Source organism: Halichoerus grypus, chromosome 14 (genome assembly GCF_964656455.1).
Source record: "Halichoerus grypus chromosome 14, mHalGry1.hap1.1, whole genome shotgun sequence".
Taxonomy (NCBI): domain Eukaryota; kingdom Metazoa; phylum Chordata; class Mammalia; order Carnivora; family Phocidae; genus Halichoerus; species Halichoerus grypus.
The window spans coordinates 56983290-57004325 of NC_135725.1; the positions used below are offsets into that span (position 1 = coordinate 56983290).

At 48.8% G+C, this 21036-nt stretch overlaps 2 protein-coding genes across 7 annotated transcripts in view; one reads left to right on the forward strand and one right to left on the reverse strand.

Annotated features, from left to right (window-relative positions):
• The window catches only part of B4GALT1 (beta-1,4-galactosyltransferase 1), a 53882-nt gene extending 48492 nt beyond the window's left edge, over positions 1-5390 (reverse strand). For 2 of the 4 annotated variants that reach the window (XR_004908573.2, XM_036065068.2), the window contains exon 1: positions 4735-5390. Coding sequence is in view for 3 of the 4 variants with exons in the window: in XM_036065068.2 (XP_035920961.1) it covers positions 4735-5152 (418 nt within the window). In the remaining variant the exon portion in view is untranslated. The remainder of the gene's footprint in view (positions 1-4734) is intronic. The other 2 variants (XM_036065066.2, XM_036065067.2) reach the window with 2 other exon arrangements.
• The window catches only part of SPINK4 (serine peptidase inhibitor Kazal type 4), a 68748-nt gene continuing 52984 nt past the window's right edge, over positions 5273-21036 (forward strand). For 2 of the 3 annotated variants that reach the window (XR_004908574.2, XM_078061382.1), the window contains exons 1-2: positions 5480-5776; positions 9346-9576. The gene's annotated coding sequence lies outside the window, so the exon portion shown is untranslated. Of the gene's footprint in view, positions 5348-5479; positions 5777-9345; positions 9577-21036 lie in introns of those variants that run through there. The other variant, XR_013443730.1, reaches the window with a different exon arrangement.

A 21036-nucleotide genomic window follows, 5' to 3' on the forward strand; every position in this document is an offset into this window, starting at 1 on the left:
CCACAGGACGACTGGGCCGCTTTCTTTCTTTCTTTTTTTTTTAAGATTTTATTTATTTATTTGACAGAGAGAGACAGCAGGAAAGGGAGACTGGGCCACTTTCATACACACCCAGAGCCCAGCTAAGCCCAAAGAGGATGAGCCTCCCAGACCTGCCCCCAAAGCCCAGAAGATTCCCTGGGCGAAATCCACAGAAAGGCAGGGACTGCCTGAGCATTAACTGTCCTGTCGTTCCCAACCCATAAATTAGTCTAGTCCCAGCCTGGAAATCCCTACCCTGCTGCTACCCAAATACCATATGGCTGCTGATGTCTCATAACAGTCATTATAAAGCAGCAAGGTACAGATTACTCAACAGAGCTAATTTGAGGCTTCAGAAATTACAGGAACAACCAAAACCAGGACTGAAGAACTTTGATATCAACTCTAGGTTTCTGAATAAGAGAAAGAAAGAAGGAAGAAAGGGAGAAAAGGTGGGATGGATAGGAGAGGGAGAGACTAAACACACACACATTTTAGTCTCCCTAAATGACATCAGCACAGTTTAATTATGCCTCCTCTGCCTGGACTGTTCTTAAAGAAGAGGCATTGTGTCATCTTCCTCTTTGCAGCTCTAGTACCCAGCACAGGACAGGTGCATTGTGGGAACTAAATGAATGAAGTTACCAGATGTCTTAGCCATCAAGGATGTCCAGGCCAGCTTTCAGGTGGACACACAGACATACCTAGCAAGGATCCTCTCAAATTCTAGGTCATATTAGCCTGCTCTGAGCCTCTGCACTAGGTGTCTACTGGGCAATAACCTCAAGGAAGAGCACTGGGCTGGGAAGCAGGATACCCGAGTTCCAGCCCCAGCACAATGAGGGATGGGGCCAGGGAACTAGACAGTCCCATCTTGGGATGCTGTGGGTCCAAGATGCTGCAGTTTGAATCCAATCCCACATTGGACTCTCTGCTCCCCATGCCCCAGGGAGTGTCCACCTGGTCCATAAGGTGGAGGCTTCCATGCTTGCTCAGAGTCTGGGACAGACTGCAACAGGTAGGAATCACTCCTGCCACCATCAGGCTGAGTGGAAGGAAGCAAGCCCAATAGTCATAGAGGGTATTTCTCAATCTCAGACTGTTAGACAAGAAGGTGTATCTTTGTATTTGCCAATAAACTACTTTCCCAAGGAAAAACAACAGGACAAACTAGTTTAAAGTACTAGCTACATAATCTCCCAAAGTTAAAGACCTGGACAAGGGGAGGCTCCCCGTGCCTTCCCCAACTCTGAGGATGAGGCTCTACCCCAAGCCAGAAAGTGATGAGGCTCCAAGACTCAAAGGGGAGAGAGAGCCCTTCCCCAAGCTGAGGGCTGGGACAGATGTCCTCAAAGTACATTTTGTCCTGGGCAGCCTGCTTGTGTCCACATGTGTGAATATGTGAGAAGGGGGGAGAAGGGGATAGCATGCTGGTGGAAAAACACCTGAGAGCTGAGAGCCAGCAGGGATGCAGATACTGCTTTGTCTTCCCAAGGGCACAAACCACTACAGAAGCTTGGTTAACAGCCCCCACAAAAGCTGGGGAAGTTGACTCATGGACAAGTGCTCTCCCAGGACCCTGGCTACCTACGGTGGCAGTTTGCTGGTCCAGGTGCCCATGGCTCTCTGGTGCCCACCTCTAGATTAGAGTCCTCGTTTGAACAAATGAAGAGGATCTCTTCAAAGCATAGATGGGCAAAGGAAGCCTCTGGGTTTAAGCAGTCCTATACTCACCCCCCACACCCCATACACCCTTGAGGGGACTGTACCAGCTGTACCAGGCCCAAGTTGAGCCCCCAGGTCAGTCCTGCCTCCCCTAACCAGTCCAACCTGAGGTCCTGCCCACCTTCCACCTAGCCCCTCTCTGGGCTGGCAGTGCCAAGGCCAGCACCAGTCAAGTCACGTTGAGTTGCCACCAAATCTGAGCAAAGATGAACACTCCAGGAAAAGAAAATGCAAGACCGCTGCTCCTCCCAGGTCGAACACCCAGGCAGCCAGGAAAGGGAGCCTTGTGACCACGTTATGTGGACTAGATGCTACACAGCCTGAGGGCCAAGAGGACAGTGCCTGCAGGCCTGAACTTTCTGGGAGAACTCCCCGGGGAACTTGGAGGAATACTCAGGAAAGGCCCACCTCCCCCGCTGCAGTCCCTACTCCTGAAGGCCTCCCACTAGCCCACGGGGGGATCCTGAGGCAGGGCCTACAATGAATGGCTCAACACACTGCAACCTGCCTTATGTCACAAAGACTAGACAGAGGCAGGATTCAAGCCCAAGTCTGTCTGAAGTCTATCCAAGGCTCTGACAACCCGTGAGAGATCAAACAGACACCATCAACAGCCCGGTCTGGTGTCTGGCTCCTCCAGGGAAGGGCATGCCCATTGCCCTCCACGTACCAAACAGGAGCTTATCACAGTGTCTGGCCCAGACCCCTGGACACCAGAAAGTAGAGCCACGTCAAGGAAAGGAACTGCATGTAGTGAAAAGGCCACAGTTCTAAACCCTACGGATGCTTTCTCCCATCAACCTCAAAACCACCCCGCAAGGGCTTTGATTGACACCTGCTCAGATGAACAGATGGGCTCAATTCCCCCCAACCCACACACTCCTAGAGAGACTTTCAGCCTCCTCGAGACCCCCTCTCAGCCAGGAGCCCCCATTCAGAGAGCTGACCCAACCACTCAAACCTAAGGGCTCAATTAAAATGAAGAAAAACCTGCCACCTTCACTTTGTGGGACCTCCACAGCAGCAGCCCAAACATGGTTCCATGCGTGTCACACTAAGGCGGCCAAACTAGAGAAGACCCAGGGCCTCTCCTCACCCTCCAAATGTTATCTCTCAGGAAGTGCCTTTACGCTGCCAATTCAAAATTCAGCTCAGAAATACCAGTAACCGGTCACCAAGCACTAGGAACACCGTCGCAGAACAAAAACAAAGCACCATGGGCCCTCGCACTTCACTGAGAAGACCTTATACCTCAAATACCAATCTAATGAACTTTGGGGCACTTTAATTTGCTAATTTCTCTTTTTTCTGCATAAACGTCTAGGCAACAATTAAAAACAAAAAGATGAAAACTGGCCTCTCTGGGTTCTGGGGCCTTACCTCTCTCTTCCCCCTTTCTCTCTGCTGTTCAGAGCCACCTCCACAGGAGTCTGAGAAAATGGAACTCAAGTCCCAAGTCCTATTTGCCATGTACTTAATGTACGCAATCTCACTTAGCCCTAAAAATAACCGAGTTAAACACCAACAACCCCATTTTACATACAAGACACAGACTGTGAAAAACTCTGTAAGGTGCTTGAGGCCAGACACTTAACAGCAGGGCAAATATTCAACTTTATTTTATAAGACCAGTCTGCTTCTCAGACTAACCACCAAGTCCAAAGGGATTCAATTTTCTGCTTTAAAAAAAAAAGTCCCCTTATTTCCACAATTCACGTCTGACCAATTCCAAGAGCTTCCTCCTAAACTTGATATGAAAATACTGAAGTAATTATTGGAGAAATTGAGCAAGAGCATGTAGAAGGCCTGCTCTGCCAGGGTTTTGCGGGAAGGTGACAGAGTTCCTACTGGCAGGATGCCTGCCCTCCTGCCAGGGCCCCTCACTTAGAACAACAATCTCTAAACTCTGGCATTAAAAAATGAGCAGCCACCAGTATGATAATCTTGGGAACAACCTGTGGCCGCCCTGGGCCTGACTGCCTGTGAAGATCACAGGTCAAGGAAACATTCTGCCGGCAGGGAACCGCTCAGCCTCCTCCGGACAGGAGGAACGCAAACCCACCCTCTCAAGCTCCCAGCAGGCTGGTGGCCACCCTTCTGACCACCTGGGCAAGACACCTGAGACTCCAAGCTTCTCCCTGGAAGGAACAACTGGGTGTGGACTGGTTACAGTTTAGCCCTCCAGCCCCTGTGGTACACACATTGTACTCCTACAAACACCCCCAGTCCTTGGGAGGGCTCTGCTCACATAGGTTTCGGGGAACCTACAGGTGCAGGAAGCAGGGTAGGAAGGCCCCAGGGCAGCGATCTACACAGAAGAGGAACTTGACACAATAGTAACAATTTATTAAGGGTTTACCTTCATTAATGTAAATACTTGTTTACACTGTTTCACCTAATCTTCCAAAACAACCCTGACTTAGGTACCATTTATCTTCCCCATTTAACTGATGAAAAACCAGAAGTTAACAAGTCACTCGCCCAAAAGCTCACGAAAAGTTAACCCACTCAGGAGAGAGTGGTTCTAGGGAAAGACAAGATAGTGAACTGGATGTGAACTGGGAGGTCAATTTCCTTCCTCACTGGAGGCCTCATCATCAGAGTCCCAGACTGGAGTGGGTTACTCTGAGCTGCCTCTGGTCCCTACCAGAGTGAGCGGGGCGAAGGCAGCTCCAAGCCCTAAGCAAACTCAAACTCCAAAACTTCTTGAGGCGTGAGCCAGAGCAGGGAAGTCTCCAAGGCCTTCTCCGGTTCTGGGGCCCTGGGGCCAGAGGGGCCCGCGGCTTCCTTGTACCACCGCCACCCCAGTCTTCAACGTGAATCCAAAAGGACTCGCCTCCCACCCTCTCACGCCATCCAGCCCGGAACCTCTGTCTGGGATTAGGGACGGTGATCCGGAACTGGGAGGCTGGATATCCTGGAAGAGGGCACGAGCGAACGTCCAGGGGACCCCGCCGAGGAAATTCGGGAAAGTCCCCGAGTCCTTACCGAGCAGTGGGGACTCCTCAGGGCATGCGAGCAGCGACAGCGCTGTGGTGGAGGGCACCGGGGCCGAAGTCAAGTTGCTCGCGGAGCCGGGGCCGGGGTGAGAGTCTGCCTCTGGGCTGGAGTCGCGACCCGAGCGCAGCTCGGAGGAAGCGTCCAAAGGCGGCAGCGGCGGGGCCCCTCGGGGTCGGAGCTCCCCGGAGGGCTGCTCGATCGCGGCGGCGCCGTTCGAGCCGCCCTGCAGCGGTGTTGGGACTCCGACCAGTTGAGGCAGGCGGCTCAAGTCGCGGCCCGCCAGGTAGTAGACGAGGGTGACGCCAAGATGCAGCGCGCAGACGGCCACGAGCAGGCGGCAGGCCCGCTGCAGGGACGCGCCCGGCATCGCGGCGCTGCCGCCCAGGAGCGGCTCCCGAAACCTCATCTTCCCGCCGCCGCTTTAAGAGGCGGGTGGGCTACAGCGGGGAGGGGCGGCCCGCCCGCGGGCCGCCGGCCAGGCGCTGCCCGACCGCGGCGCTTGGGGGAGGGGCCGCAGGGGAAGCGAAGAGGGAGCGCTGCCCCGGCTGGCAGGCGGCGGAACTCGGAGACTCCGGCCAGCGCGACCGCCCAGCGACCAGAAGTGCGCCCGAGGCGCGGGTGGGGGCGGGCGCGGGGCAGCCGGTTGGAGCGAGGTTTTCGGGACTCGAGCGGGAGGGCGGGGCCTCTGGGGCGGAGCCGCGACGCGCGGGCGGGGACTCGGGAGGGGGTTGCAGGGGGCGGAGCCGCCCCGAGGGCGGCTGGGCTCCCCGGGGCGCCGCGCCGCGCGCGCTCGGGTTCCCACACCGCCCTCCTCCCGAGCCCTCGTCGTGTGGCTTCGGTCGCTACGGAGCCGCGCCTCCTCCGCTTCCTCCTCCTCCTCCTGGCTGCCCCTCGAGAGGCGCCGCCACTTCCTGCGGTGCTGAAGGGCTGGGGTATGGGCCTGGGCCTACAGCGCGGCGGCGCAGAGAGCCGGCTGGTCGTTGACTTGAGGGGTTGGGGGCCGCGACGGCGCTCCAGTCAGGGCGCCTCGGTAGGCCTGATTGGGTCCGGAAGAGGGATGGGGAAAGGTTGTCCAGGAAACGGGCTTCAACACCGGGAGGGAGGTGGGACAGCCGCGGAGGGATTCTCTGGGACCTTCGATACCCCTACCTTGGCGGGGCTAGACTCCTCTACCAATGCGGGGGCCCAGCAAGGAGGCGCCGCTCACCCTCTCGCCGCGGGAAAGGGCACGAGTCTCCGCTTGTCTGGCTCAGCCTACGGCAGCCCAGCCTAGGGCATCTCAGAGGCCCACTCAGCTCGGTTTTGGGTGTGTGGGTGCCTCTTCTAGTGCATCCCGCCCCTCGAGGATACGTGCTTCGAGTGAGAGGGTGGCAAGGAGCCTCAGTAACTCCCTTGCTGGCCTGCAGGAGAGCAGCCAGCTTTGTTTACAGTTTACGTGAGCTCAGACACAATCCCAGGAAGTAGGAATTGTCCCTGTCTCACAGATAAAAGAGTTCAAGGCTCAGGAAGGTTAAGAAGCTTACCTAAGATCCCACAGCTAGTGAGAGACAGAGGTAGAATTCTGGCTCCAAAACCTTTATTTACCACATATTTGCCCCTGCTTGATTTGCACGTCTGGGTGGGCGGCTTAGGCACTGAAGTTGCTCGGTTCAAATTTTACCCAGAGGCCACTCTTCAGGCACACCTGATGCCTAGTGAGCAGGGACACCTCACCCCTGAGAAGGACTCACGGAAGTGCTGTTATTAATGTGGATGGAGAAGCTGAGGGCTCTGGCAGCCAACTGAAGTGGAGGGAATGATAGCAATAACTAGCATAGCTTGGGAGTTTACTATATGCCAGTCAAGCACAAGCCAAACTGCTTTATATGCATCGTCTCAATCCTAACAACACTTTCATGTAGGTTCTTGTTACTATCTCCATTTCGCAGATGAGAAAACTGAGGCTCAGGAGTTGACTCTTGGCTGTGATCATGTAGAATACTTTCCTCACTTGGCCCTGGACACCAGGCTTTCCTGATCTTCCTCACTTCACTAGTCACTCCTCTGTCTCCCTTGTGGGCTTCTCCTCCTCTTCTCCAGTTGTTGAAGACCCCAGGCCATAGTCCATGATGCTCTTTTCTGTCCGTTCAGACTCCCTAGGAGTGATTTATAATATCTGTATATAAATGATACAAAATTTCTGTCTTCTGCAGTTGTCCAAGGCCTCAGAACATAGCACATGATGTTCTTTTCTGTCTACACACTCCCTAGAAGTAATTTATAATAATCTGTTTGCTGATGATTGCAGAATTTCTATCTCTAGCCTAGATCTTCAGACTTATTTTCAAGTGCCTATCTTACCGGCATCTCAAACTCAATACATCCTGCCCCCCTCCCCCGACAACCTACTCCCTATACTATACTCCACTCTCATTCTTAACCTACCTCAGAGAATGGCACCACTGTTCAGCCAGTTCCTCAAGCCAAAGCCTAAAAGGTGTCCTCGATGTGCCTCTCTTATGCTAAAATGCCATTTCCAGTCCCTCAGCAAGCCTTGTCAGTGCTATATTTAAATCATCAGAATTAACCACTTACTAATTCTGCTATAACTGTCTTGGACCAAGCTACCATCATCTTGGCCTGGGTTATAATGGTAGCTTCCTAATTGATCACTGTGCTTTCACCTCCTCCCTGTCCCCTCCCCAGTCTGTTCTCCAAACAGCATCTAGGAAGATCTTTGTAAGCATAAATCAGATCGTGCCATTTTATTCAAAACACAATCCAAATGTGTAGGAGCCCTATCTAATTGGTTCCTATCTCTCTTCCCCACCCACATCTGTCACTCTCTACCATGTTCTACCTGCTTTAGCCACACTAACCTACTTCCTATTCTCTGGAATTTGCTTATTTCTTCCTGCCTCAGGGCCTTTGTACTTGCTATTCACTTAGTCTGAAATACTCATCACCCTTATTTAATTCAGATCTCCCAAATGTCACCTTAAGAGAGAGGTCTTCTCAGACTATCCTATGTAGAATAGTCCCCCACCCAAATCTACTTAACCTGCTTGATTTTTTTCAGAGCATGTATCACTACCCAACACTATATTTATTGTTGTCTGTCTCCCTCACTAGAAGATCAGCTCCATGAGTGCAGGAACTTTCTCTCTTCACTACTATATCCTCAGCTCCTGGAACTGAGCTAGTACATAGTGGACACTGAGTAAATATTTGTTAAAATACCTGTTAAATGAATGCTTATGATCATCTTGATTATGTGGGAAGGGGAGAAGGGAAGAACTATTGCTAAGTTATTTTACTTTATTTTATTTTATCTTATTTTAAGAGAGAGAGAAAGCGCGTGCACACAGGGAAAGGAGGGCAGAGGGAGAGTGAGAGAGAGAACCTTAAGTAGGCTCCGCACCCAGCACAGAGCGTGACACAGGGCTTGATCTCACGACCCAGAGATCGTGACCTGAGCCAAATCAAGAGTCGGATGCTTAACCGACTGAGCTACCCAGGCATCCCGCTAAGTTATTTTAACTTTATTATTTATTTATTTATTTTAGAGACTGCATGGGGTGGGGGGTTGTGGAGCAGAGGGAGAGAGGGATAATCTTAAGCAGGCTCCATGCCCAGCACAGAGCCTGACATGGGGCTCGATCTCACAACCCTGAGACCATGATCCTAAGATCATGACCTGAGCTAAAGTCAAGAGTTGGATGCTCAATGGACTTAGCCACCCAGGCACCCCATCCCGCTAAGTTATTTTAAACACATAAGTTAAGAGTTGTTCACCAGGGAATTGGTCAAGGTGAAGCTGACCTCAACAGCCTATGCCTAGAAGAAAATGCCTGTCCAATGAGTGAGGATGGGTCTAAATAATCCCCCATCTGAAAACTGAGAGGAGGTGGAAATGGAGATACGTCTTCCACGTATCCATATAATGGCGCAGAGACAGGATGGAGTGTAGGGAGGTTAGGGGTCACAGACTTATCCCAGGACCCTCTTTGTGGCCAGGAAGCAAGGAAAAGAAACACTTGCTGTTGATTCCTTGGGACCATGCAGAGCCAGTGAGGTTCCCACCAGCCTTATCAGCACCCCCACCACCATCTAGAGGTGCCTACAATCCGTAAATTTTTTGCTTCAGAAGGTCCAGAAGGTCAGAAACGTTCAGAACAATATTGTCCAGCTGTCCAAACAGGAACTGGTCTTAGAAACAGAGAGACCCAAGGCAACCTTCGCCACCTCTTCCCCCTTTCCACTTTGTCAGGTGGAAACTAATCCGCATCAGAGGAGATGCCTGGAGAGGAAGTTGCAGGGCTGACTGGCCAAAAACTGGAATCTGGGTTTTGTAGTTTGCCTGTTCAGTGCTGATCTGCCCAGAGCCACCCAGCTCCTGCTTCTCCCTGCGGGCTACCTTCAGCTGGTTAGTGGCATTTCCTCTGCGTCCTTATTTGCACCTGTCAGTTTACATTTCTCTTTCACCTCAGTAGATCAGAAGGACATGAAATAGTGCCTGGCACGTGGTAGACCGTTATTTCAAGGATCTGTTGCTGCATAAGATAGCACCCCAAAACTTAGTGTCTTCAAACTAACAGTTTCTTTCTCCTAATCGTGTAGGTTGACTGGCAGTTCTGCTTCACATGGCCACAGGCACAGCTGGAAGTTCCAGAATGGCTTCCCTCACACGGCAGGCAGTTTGTGCAGGCTAGAGGCTGCCTTAGAATGGTCGTGGGTCAGGGGCCTTGGCTCTTCTCCACTCGGACCTCTCCATAAAGGCCTTTCACACGGCTGCTTGAGTTGCCTCACAAACTGGAGAGTGAGTTCCAAGAAGGAGCATTTCAAGACAAGGTAAAGAAGATGCAAACCCTGTAAGGCCCAGCCTTCAGCATCACTCATTTGGGTATTTTAGTTAACTTATTGGGCAGTCTAGATTCAAAGGGAGTAGATGTGTCTTCCTCTTGTTGGGTGGAGGAGTAAAGACTCTTCAGCCCTCTTTTTTAAACCACTGCAGTTTGCCCAGTGGCCACAAATTATTTAGATTTCCCCCACATGTAGAATACATTAATCTCCTCCCAGATCCCCCAAAGGCTGAGCCTATTAAGACTTCAGGCTCAGGCTCCAGGTCAAGAATTTCATCATCTGAATCAGGTCCAGATGATTCCTCAGGTTCAGAGTCCTGTAAACTATAAAACAAGTTCCCTTCATCCTCTTTCTGAGCAATTCAGTCCAAAAGCCATTAGGTAGGGATGAGCAAGGTAGGAGTCTAAACCTCATAGACAGTGTGTCAAAGCCCAATCAAATGAAGAGAGGATGGGGTGATGAGTGGGGAGGGTGGCAGCCTTAAGTAGGGTACAGGGTGCAGGGTGTCAAAGCCCAAGCAGAGTAGAGGGCATCCATGGGGGGTTAGGGTATTAGGGGTTTCTGTGAATTAGGGCAGCCCAGCACAGGGTGTTAGAGCCCAAGTGGGATGAGGAGATTGTTAAATACAGGGAGACTGATTAGAAGTAACTATATGGGGCACCTGGGTGGCTCAGTTGGTTGGGCGACTGCCTTCAGCTTAGGTCATGGTCCCAGGGTCCTGGGATCAAGCCCCACGTTGGGCTCCCAGCTCAGCAGGAAGCCTGCTTCTCCCTCTCCCACTCCCCCTGCTTGTGTTCCCTCTCTCACTGTGTCTCTCTCTGTCAAATAAATAAATGGAATCTTTAAAAACAACAACAACAACAAAACACTGAAAAAAAAAGAAGAAGAAGAAGAAGAAGTAACTATATATATGGCTAATGAGAGTCACCTAAGTTTCTGACTGTCAGAGAAATATAGACAAGGACAAAACAAAAATGAACTCTTTGACACTTTATTGGAATTAGAGAAATTGGTGTGAATTCATGGTTTTCAATATATAGATAGATAATGAAATAAATACAGGGGTGTGTGTGTGTGTGTATATATTTACATGTAAATATAAGTAAATACCTGGGAGAACTGCTGGGAGCAGAAACTTCCCAATAGCAATGAGCATATTTAACACTCAAATCTTGGTTTCTAAACATCATTTTCCAATAAAAGGAACTAGGTATTCTTGGAGAAAAGGCTGATTTCAGGAATGGACCAGGGATATTACAAGATGAGCCTAGAAATTCATGTACCAAAAAGTAAGAAGGGCTCAAAGAATAGTGAGTATGTGTCAAAATAACACACAAATCAGTTTGAAGGAGCTCCCATTGGCCAAGTCTGGAACAATTTGAGCATGAAAATAAATATTGATAGGAACAGTTTACAGCCAATTGAACAAAATAAGAAACCATGAGTTCATACTGATATAAATAAATGAACATTTGATGAGTAACAAGATATTTACATAATTTCAAAGTATCTCCTCCACAAAATACTTAAAATTTCAATGGGAAACATTAGAAAAATCCAAATTTTGAAACATTCTAGAAAATAACCATCCTGAAATCTTAACAAATATCAAGTTCATGACAGTCAAGGAAAGACTGGGGAACTGTTCCCCACTGGAGGGTACTAAAGAGAAATGACAACTAAATGCAACACTGTGATTCTGAAGTGGATCCTTCTGCTGTAAAATATTTTGAGGATGACCAGTGAAACTTGAATCGGGACTAAGGATAAGATGATACTATTGTATCAGTGTTAATTTCCTGATTTTGATGGTTGTATTGTGGTTATGTTAGAAATACACATATGAGATTTGGAGGGTAATATGACATCATGTCAGAAGCTTACTCTCAATCCAAAATAGTATTTGTACTAAACTTGCAAGTTTTCTGTAAGTTATCTACCCCCCACCCATACATCCAATATACAATGGGAAGACCAGGACAGAAAAATCACAGTAGACACTCCCACTTAGAAAGGAGGTAATAATAGGCACTGGTCCTTAGGAAATCTGAGATCCAAGTGTGCATGTCACCAAGTCCCCCTTCTCCAGAGGCAGGGAATGTGATAGCTCCCATTTCTACTGTTCTTCATGTTTTATGGTTGATTTCCTGCCCTGTCCTGATCATTCTTCTTTGACCAGGTTCCAGTCTGCCTATTTCCTTCATAAAAGACTAGTGCCCAGGGCGCCTGGGTGGCTCAGTTGGTTAAGCGACTGCCTTCGGCTCAGGTCATGATCCTGGAGTCCCTGGATCGAGTCCCGCATCGGGCTCCCTGCTCAGCGGGGAGCCTGCTTCTCCCTCTGACCCTCTCCCCTCTCATGTGCTCTCTCTCTCTCATTCTCTCTGTCTCAAATAAATAAATAAAATCTTGAAAAAAAAAAAAAAAAAGAGTCCATTAATGTTAAAAAAAAAAAAAAAAAAAAAAAGACTAGTGCCCAGGGGCACCTGGGTGCCTCAGTCGATTAAGCGTCTGCCTTCAGCTCAGGTCATGATCTCCGGATCCTGGGATCCAGCCCCGCTTCGGGCTTCCTTCTCAGCGGGAGTCTGCTTCTCTCTCTCTCTCCCCACTGCTTGTTCTTTCTCTCTCAAATAAATAAATAAAATCTTAAAAAAAAAAAAAAAGAAGAAAGACTAGTGCCCAGGACTGGATGCAGCATTCCAGCTGGGGTCCAAGCGACAGAAGAGATCAAGATCCTCAGTTGCCTTCATAATTCCAAATATCATACTTTCATACAACATTTACTTTTTGATATTCATGTTAAACTAAAAGGCAGGGCTGGAAACAGAGCTCTGAAACAGTGGAAACACCCTACAAGTTGACTTGGATCCTTTAAATACAGTCATTGTGCCAATCGGTGTTTTTGACTGCAAAACAGTCACTTACACCACGGCTTGGCCATGACCACCACTGCCAGTGAATACTCAACACCACCACTTCAAGACTGTTCAAGCTGCTGCTGCTGTCACCATGTATACTTTCCACACTACCCTTGCCTCTTAGCATCATCCCCTAAAAATTCAAAGTCCGTGGTGAGAGTGGCTGGGCCCAATTCACACGCTTCAGTCCTAGCTGCCAGGAAGTGAAAAGGAGAACCTTCTTTCTGCTTCCACGGTGGGAGCCAGGGCACTACAGTCCTCCAATATTGTATTATTTTTAGAAAATTATTCCAAAATAAGGGATTGCATATTGAGTGGACAAATATAATGGCAAAGGTTCACTCCAGTCATTTAGCAGGTTACTTTTCCTCTTAATTGTACTATCATCCAACTCATTTTTCCCATTTTATCCATAAGGATCTCATGGCAGAGATTGTTAAAGGCCCTGCTGAAGACCCAGTTTGCCAACAGACTATCAAGTACATCAAGTACACTATCTGTGATCTGTCAGTTCAGGGACCTGCCATAAAAGGAAATTTGATTGCCCTGGCCCTGACTTATTCTGAGAAATCTCTACTTCCTTTATATCTTTAAAAATCTATTCCTGGGTAAATATAGTTTGCAGAATCAACTTTTTCTCTTTGTAATGGACTGGTGTTAATTTTGTCTACTCTTTATTCATTCCTCCTTATGGTAAGAGGAGGTCCACTCTTCCACTGTGTGGTTGGGATAGGCTAACCTCAGAACTCAGATACCATATAATTAATTGGGATAGGGCTCCTCAGTGGACTTATATTTGGCCAATCAGAGCACTGTTTCCCTCTGGCCACAGTGACTGGTTCAGGGATTGACACACGGTCCAAGGAGGCCAAGAAACAAAGATCGCATCTTCCCTCAGGAATTCTAATTGAGAAATATTGAGAAATACTGAGAAAAAGTCTCTTCCTTTCCTCTGGGGTGGCCATCCTGGAGTTGCCCAGGGTATTAATATTAGTTTTCTAGGACTCTGTAACAAATTCCCAAACACTTGGTGGCTAAAAACAACAGAACTTTATTCTCTCACAGTTCTGAAAGCTAGAAATCCAAAATCAAGAGGGCAGCAGAGCCCAGCTCCTTCTGAAAGCTCTAGGAAAGAATCTTTCCTTGCTTCTTCTTGCTCCTGGTGGCTCCCAGCAGCCCAGCATTCATTGGTTTTTAGCTGCATCACTCCATTCTGCCTCTGTCTTCACATGGCCTCCTCTGTGTATGCTCCTCTTCTGTCGACGTGTCCTCTCCTCTTTTTGCTAGGACACAAATCACTGGAAATAGGGCCCACTCTAATCCAGTATGACCTCATCTTGACGTAACCAATTATATCTGCAAAGACCCTATTTCCAAACAAGATCTATTCTGAGGTTGTGGGTAGACATGAATTTGGGGCGTACACTATTTAACCCCCTACAGCTATCGTGGAAAGAGCCTGCCTGAGAATTAAGCCAATACGGAGGCAGGGATATGTGCCCTAGTATGGCCATATTTGATGGCCCCTGGACTGATGAATTACATGAGTTGGCAAATTTCCCTTCTTTTCCTCAAGTCTCAGCTTGAAGTGACAGAAAGAAACTGACTACCACCCTGACTTTTGCAAAATTAGAAAATCATTTGCACATGACCAACGTTCCAAACTTCTTCCTACTGCACGCATCCTCCAAAAGTCTCTGACAGGAATTGTGCAATCCCACTTGGAAGTGGAATGGATTTACTTCATTTACTTCATTTGGCCAGGAAACAAATTTATTTTAAGCAGCTAGATAATTTCTTACAATGTATTCCACCATTATTCTTTTTAATTTTTATTATGGAAAATTTCAAAAATACACAAAAGTAGGAAGAATAGTATAATGAACCTCAATGTTTCCATCACCCCATGTTTGCTTCCTCTATACCTCCAACTTCCCTCCACCTCCTGTAGGATTATTTCAAAGCAAAACTCAGATACCATGTAATTAATTTATCCTCTTCAACCACTATTTTAAGTTTTAATCCCCTCATTATTGCATTTGAGGAGTTTTGTCCCTTGCAAGACAATGCAAGGCACTTTGAACATAAAAAGTGTATGCCAGACGTCTGCTGAATGGAGACCCTGCCATCAGAATTTCTAGTCTATTAGGAGAGATAGGACAAGAAGCTCCTCCAGTGCTTACCAGACTTTAATGAAAATCACCTGGGGAGATGTTAAAATGCAGAAGCTACTCGAATATGTGGGAGGGGGCGGGGAATTCTGCAGTTCTAATAAGAACTGCAATGCTGGGGCGCACCTGGGTGGTTCAGTTGGTTAAGCGACTGCCTTCAGCTCAGGTCATGATCCTGGAGTCCTGGGATCAAGTTCCACATCGTGCTCCCTGCTCAGCAGGGAGTCTGCTTCTCCCTCTGACCCTCCTCCCTCTCATGCTCTCTGTCTCTCCTCTCTCTCAAATAAATAAATAAAATCTTAAAAAAAAAAAAAAAAAGAACTACAATGCTGTTGGTCTGTCAGTCTCACTTTGAGTAGCCAGATCCTAAACCATAAAACAAAGGAGAAAAAGACAGGGTGCTGTGTAAGGTAGAGGTGATGGCTCACCAGGCTTAAGAACTAGATTTTTGAGGGCGCCTGGGTGGCTCAGTCATTAAGCGTCTGCCTTCGGCTCAGGTCATGATCCCAGGGTCCTGGGATCGAGTCCCACATCGGGCTCCCTGCTCGGCAGGAAGCCTGCTTCTCCCTCTCCCACTCCCCCTGCTTGTGTTCCTGCTCTCGCTGTCTCTCTCTCTGTCAAATAAATAAATAAAATCTTTAAAAAAAAAAAAAAAGAACTAGATTTTTGAATGGTTTACCACAGTTACCCAAATTAATTTTTATAATATTCAAGAGTGAGAATAACACTGAACCAAGCACGAAGGGACCCACAAAAGAAATTTTATAAACTCTGGGAAGGGAAGGCACAGTTACCTATCAGTTCTAGGAAATCTATATGATAGAAAGTGAAAGTGTCTAGCCAGCTTCTGGTGACTCTTCTTCCAAAAACCTTGACCCTCCTGGGACTGGTCCTCCATATCCATTTTTGTACTGCTTGAACTCACCTACCAGCCACAGCTGATTGGACCAAAGGTGAGCATCTGACCTAAGCTGGGCCAGTGAGAGGGTCTCTCTTGAGAATTTGGTTTTGAGATTCAGGATGGTCAGTCAGACCCTAGGTACGGCTGGAATTGAAATTATGTAAATATTCCACCTTCTGCCAATACATAGAGAAGCAAAGAAAACTGATTGAAAGAAAGAGACCACAAAGAGTACCTAGAAATGAAGAGAGCACTACCTACATTCCTTCAGCTTCTTGCCCCATTCTTCTCCCTCCTGAGGCCTAATAGCATTTCTGTGCCTCAGAACCCAATCTCCTTATACTGAAATCCTCTAGGTGTTGCATTAGTGAGTTTCAGATCTTTGCAACCAATGAGACTGACAAACAGACATGGTCATGTAACAAGTGGGGACAAAGCCAGAGAGGGAGAAGGGTAAGAGCTGCTGGGCCTAGGAATGCAGGTCAAGTGGGTTTACCAGGCAGGTGGGTAGATGAGAGGTCATCCCTGGCAGGAATGAAGTCTCAGGAACCAGAAAAGAAACTTCCTGCAGGCAGTGGGCTGGGCCCTGCCTCTGGCCTCCTTTGAGACCACCAGGTCCATGCTGCCTGTCTGGCTGCCACATCTCACCTGAGAATTTGCCTCAGCCTTCCTGATTGTGTTAGGACTGGCCACACCATAAGGCACCTTGTTTCCACTAATCTTTGAGGGCTGTGGTGTCCCTACTGTAGAGCCCCTTGATGGTATAGTCGGTTCCTCCCAAGTGTCTGGGAAGAGCTGCTGCTGGCTGGTTGTTATTCTGCCCATCTTCCTCATCAGCATGCCACTCTGTGAATCTCTAGCCTGGGAGGTGCAAGAAGGAGTTTAGCCCACAGGTGGGTCCTGAAGTCTGTGGCAATGATTCAAGCCTAGCCCTTTTGTTACAGATAGATTGGTAAACTTACTTCTGTTTGCCCAGGACCATCCCATGTCACAGGACCCAGTTCTGGAAAACCAGGGAGCGTTAGTCATCCTAATTTTAAAGCCCTCGGGTCCTCAATGGAAACCTGTTTTAACATTGTGCCTTGAAAGCATCATCCCCAGCCCCTGGGTGGCTCAATTGGTTAAGCGTCTGCCTTCAGCTCAGGTCATGATCCCAGGGTCCTGGGATCGAGTCCCATGTTGGGCTCCTTGCTCCGCAAGGAGTCTGCTTCTCCCTCTGCCGCTCTCCCCACTCATTCTCTCAATCTCTCTTTCTCTCTCGCTCTCGCTCTCAAATAAATAGATAAAGTCTTAAAAAAAAGAAAGAAAGCATCACCCCAGTTCTGGTAACTCCAGACCTCCAAACCCCACCATCCTGAGGATTCCCACACAACTGGAATTTCTGAACCGCTTTCTGAAATCACTGCATCTCTACTTACACCCGTAGACCATATGGCAAATTAAGAGCACAGATTCTGAAGCCTCCCATTCACTAATTGGGTGACCTTGGGTAAATTATCTAAACTCTCAGTGCCTCACTGGAAAGTAGTCCCAATAATACTATTCCTACTTCATCGTGTTGTTATGAGAAAAGTGAGAATAGCGGCTGACTGTATCAGAGTTGACGATTATTATCATGCCCTTACCCCGATCTAGTCATTGTCTCCTCCCACTAAGGAGACCCTCACCCCTGGGCATTCTTTCCAGTCTCAGTGGCATGGCACAGACCCAGACATAGGGCAGTGGGGGACCCAGGCTGTCCTCAGAGGCTTCACCTGGTCCTCCTCTCCCTGGGCTCTGATGCTGGTCCTCAGATCAGGGTCTAGTTTCTCTCATTTCTGGGCACAGTCCCTGAAGGGGAATGCTCATGGGGCCCTTTAGAAGGACCTAGCAGAAAGGGACCAGGAAAGGACTTCAATGGCTTGGCTAGCCCTCTGGTGTGGACAGAGGATCCCCATGTCTCTGATCCCCTGGCACGGTGGTCAGCCTAGTCCCTCAACCTGCTTTCTCAGCAGCCATGCTCTCACACCTGTCAGAAATGAGAATTCCAGAAATGAGAGATTCCAGGCCAGGAGGGACATCTCCTGAGAACTCTGCACACAACTACAGAATGCCTTGAGGACATTTTGTGTGTGCGTGTTGGGGGAAATATAGGAAGTCCCTGTAGCCATCTATCCCACATGACCATTGACAACTGGAGGTAAGGTCTGTCTGCCCACAAAGGCACCTGACCCATGTTGATTTCTTCCCTCTGTTCACCACGGGAAGTGTATGCACCAACGCAGGCTTTGGATGTCACGATGAAAGCAAATCCCAAAGCCCCGGTGCTGGGTTTCAGGCCCTCTAAGGAGAAAACCCCAGGGGTGCATGGAGGTCTCACCACCTCCCCTTGGGCCAGCCATGCCAGGCCAGCTCTCAAAGGCCTCTTGTGACTGTCCTTTCTCTCATCTTTCCCCACTGTGATAAATGTCCTGGGATTAGCCCTTCTGTGTTTATTGGATGAGCAATTTGTGTCTGTCTGAAAAGCTGTGTCTGAATAATGTTTGGCACGAGCTAAAGAAATGTGAGCCTCTGCATTCCCCTCCAGCCAGCTCTCTGGAGCCAGCCCGTCTCCTGCCAACAGGGTTAGACAGCTCTGCAGCTGGGTCCGCAGCCTAAACATGTTTGTAGGTGGAGAGAGGGGGAGTTGGTAGGAGGGGGAGGGAGGTGCCTGCGGTAGGACCAGAAACCCAGAGGGACGGAAGAACAGAGCAACTTTAGCAAATCTGCTGATTGTTCTGGAGCCCCTGTAATAATCTGGGGACATCACAGATGCCCATGGTAGTCACCCAGGCCTGAGGACTGGAAAACCAGGGCCCCCTGTGCCACTCAGAAGCCTGGGTGATTACCTGGGCCCAGAGTCCCAGATGTGAACTACAGCAAGAGATACTCAAGGGAGTTCAGTGGGTAGCATGAGGATCCCAGGTCTAGAAGGGAAATTAGTGCTGTGTGCTCTTGAGGTTTGTGTGGGTTGGGCCAGGTAGGGGGTGTTAGGGTATACTGAGGCTGTTTAAACAGTTCCTGACTCCATCCATTTGGGTCCTGAAACTGGGGAAGAAGCTTGCAGCAATCAGGCGACACAGTTAGGACCAAGAGGGAATTTGGCAGGTGTGGGTGGGTGTGTCAACAACCCCCACCCCCTCACTCCTCCAGCAGCCTTCTGCTGTTCTCCCTCAGCATTCTCCTGCTCTTCTCTTAGGGTGCACATCACTGCTCTCTTGTTCCCTGTGACTCAGCTCGCAGTCTTTCTCCGCCTCCACCTCACTCTCCCTAAGTCGGTGATCGGACTGAAGGCAGGACATCATCCATGTGCCCCTAACAGCGAGCACAGAACTGGCCACCAAGGAGGCGTCAAAAATGGTGTATTGAGTCTTGATTTTGGCTCAGGTCATGATCTCTTGGGTTGTGAGATTGAGCCCCATTTCAGGCTCCGCACTGGGCATGGAATTTGCTTAAGATTCTCTCTCTCTCTCCTGCCCCTCCCCCTGCCTAAAAAATGGTTTACTAAGTAAAGGAAAGAAGGCAAGGCTGGGAGCTCAGACTTCGGTGGTCACAGACTCACAAGAAGATAGCAAATAACAAGTAAGACAGAAGTAACAATGCAGGAAATCCATTCAGGAGTGAGAACGTGGCCACAGTAACACCATCCTTGAAGTCTGGTCTGGGTCGAGGCTTATAGACTAAGTCATCTTATCAGGAAAGGCCCCTCGAGGCTCTTCTGTATCTGTTCACTCATCTTGGTGTTCCACATCGTTTCATCCATTTAGTTAACGTGTTTTGAATCCCTACCTGTATCATCCTCTGTAGGATACCATCTGTCTCCTCAAATAGAAAACAAACAAAACAGGACAAAAAACAGGTGTACCCGTACAAGGTAGGAGCAATCTATGCTCTCAGGGAGGTGTAGAGAGGAGGTTATAAACATTCAGGGAAAAAAAAAAAGGTTAATTTAACTTGGAAGAGCAAGAAAGTCTTCATGGGGATGAAGGAGATGCATTAGACCTGGACCTGGAATGAAGTCTGCATATGTACCCCTAGTGTGCTGTTCATCCCCACCCCCTTCCCTGCTGTCAGTACTCACTCAATCTGGTGTCTATGGCAGATTTTGCTAACTGATTCTTTTACTCTTTCACTAAGCCCGGGTATAGCCACAGAATCCTTCTCAACACAGCAACATAGCCAGATGGTCAGAGCAGGCCCATGAGAGAAGAAAGGCATTTGTCATCACACCTTGGAAGGTGTATACTGTTGAGACATGCAGGGATCACCAACAGAAGGAACAGAGTGAGGAGGGGCACAGTGGTGGGGAGACACTGAATGTGTACAATGAAGGTGAGTGGGTTGAATAGGGAGCAGTGGACAATGTGGCTGAGATTATCTGGATTAGTATCTTGCCAGGTTAAGGAATGGGGGTTTCAACCTGCAGAAGGCAGAGGCAGAGGCTTGCACAACTGAGCTGTGTTCAGAAAGACAGTCTGGCAGCAGTGGACAGGGTGGACTGGGATGGGGAGAAGCTGGAGGCGGGTAGACCAGCCAGATGACTGTCCCAGGCAACCAGTAATGGAGCCTCCTGTGAGCTCTTGCAGCACTTGGCAAAAGCATCTGTTTAACACTCACCCTACTGTCTCTCTCGGAGCCGTCTTTTGACAGCTGGACAGCCCTACAAGCTGCAGGATCCTTGACATCAGGAACTGTTTGCTGCCTCTCTGGGGCCCCAGGCCTGACATGGTTCTTGGCAGGTGCTCATTATATATTTGTGAATTACTCAATAGGGCAGTGAAAATAGGACAAGGGGTGTACAGAAAAGGGCACACATTTCTGGGATCACATCCTGTTTAGCAAGTACAGTTCCTTAGGCCTGTACATTGGTACAGCTGTCTTTTGATGTGCGTGGAGAAGTAGAAACACATGCAGGCGGCATGGGTAAGGAAGGAGTCACAGCTGACTCCAAGAAACTAGGAATTGCCTTTTCTCTCTCTCTCTCTCTCTCTCTCTCTCTCTCTGTGTGTGTGTGTGTGTGTGTGTGTGTGTGTGTGTCTTAGGCTTGCCAGAGCTTTTGGCTTTTTAGAGAGAGGTGGACAGACAAATGGGAGACCTCATAATCTTTACTGTCCTAAGGTGCCTTAGGAAGTATATTAAAACCCTTTTTTGGTGGCAAGTGGCAGAAGTTCAATGCAAGCAAGCCTAGGAGGAGTGGGAAGCTTATAAGGTGCATTTGGGGACCACCAGAATGAAGGAGTCCAACAATGCCAGACTCTTTCCATCTCTAATGTCTCCTTCTCTCCACATGTCTGTCAGCCTCATTCTCACAACCTGGCTTCCCCCACAGGCTGGAAGCATGGCTGCCAGGAGCCTGGGTCTCACATCTGACAGCTCCCCAGCCAGAGAATCACTAAATGCTTCCTTTCTCATGTCCCAATTTCAGAGATCCCAGGAAAGGACT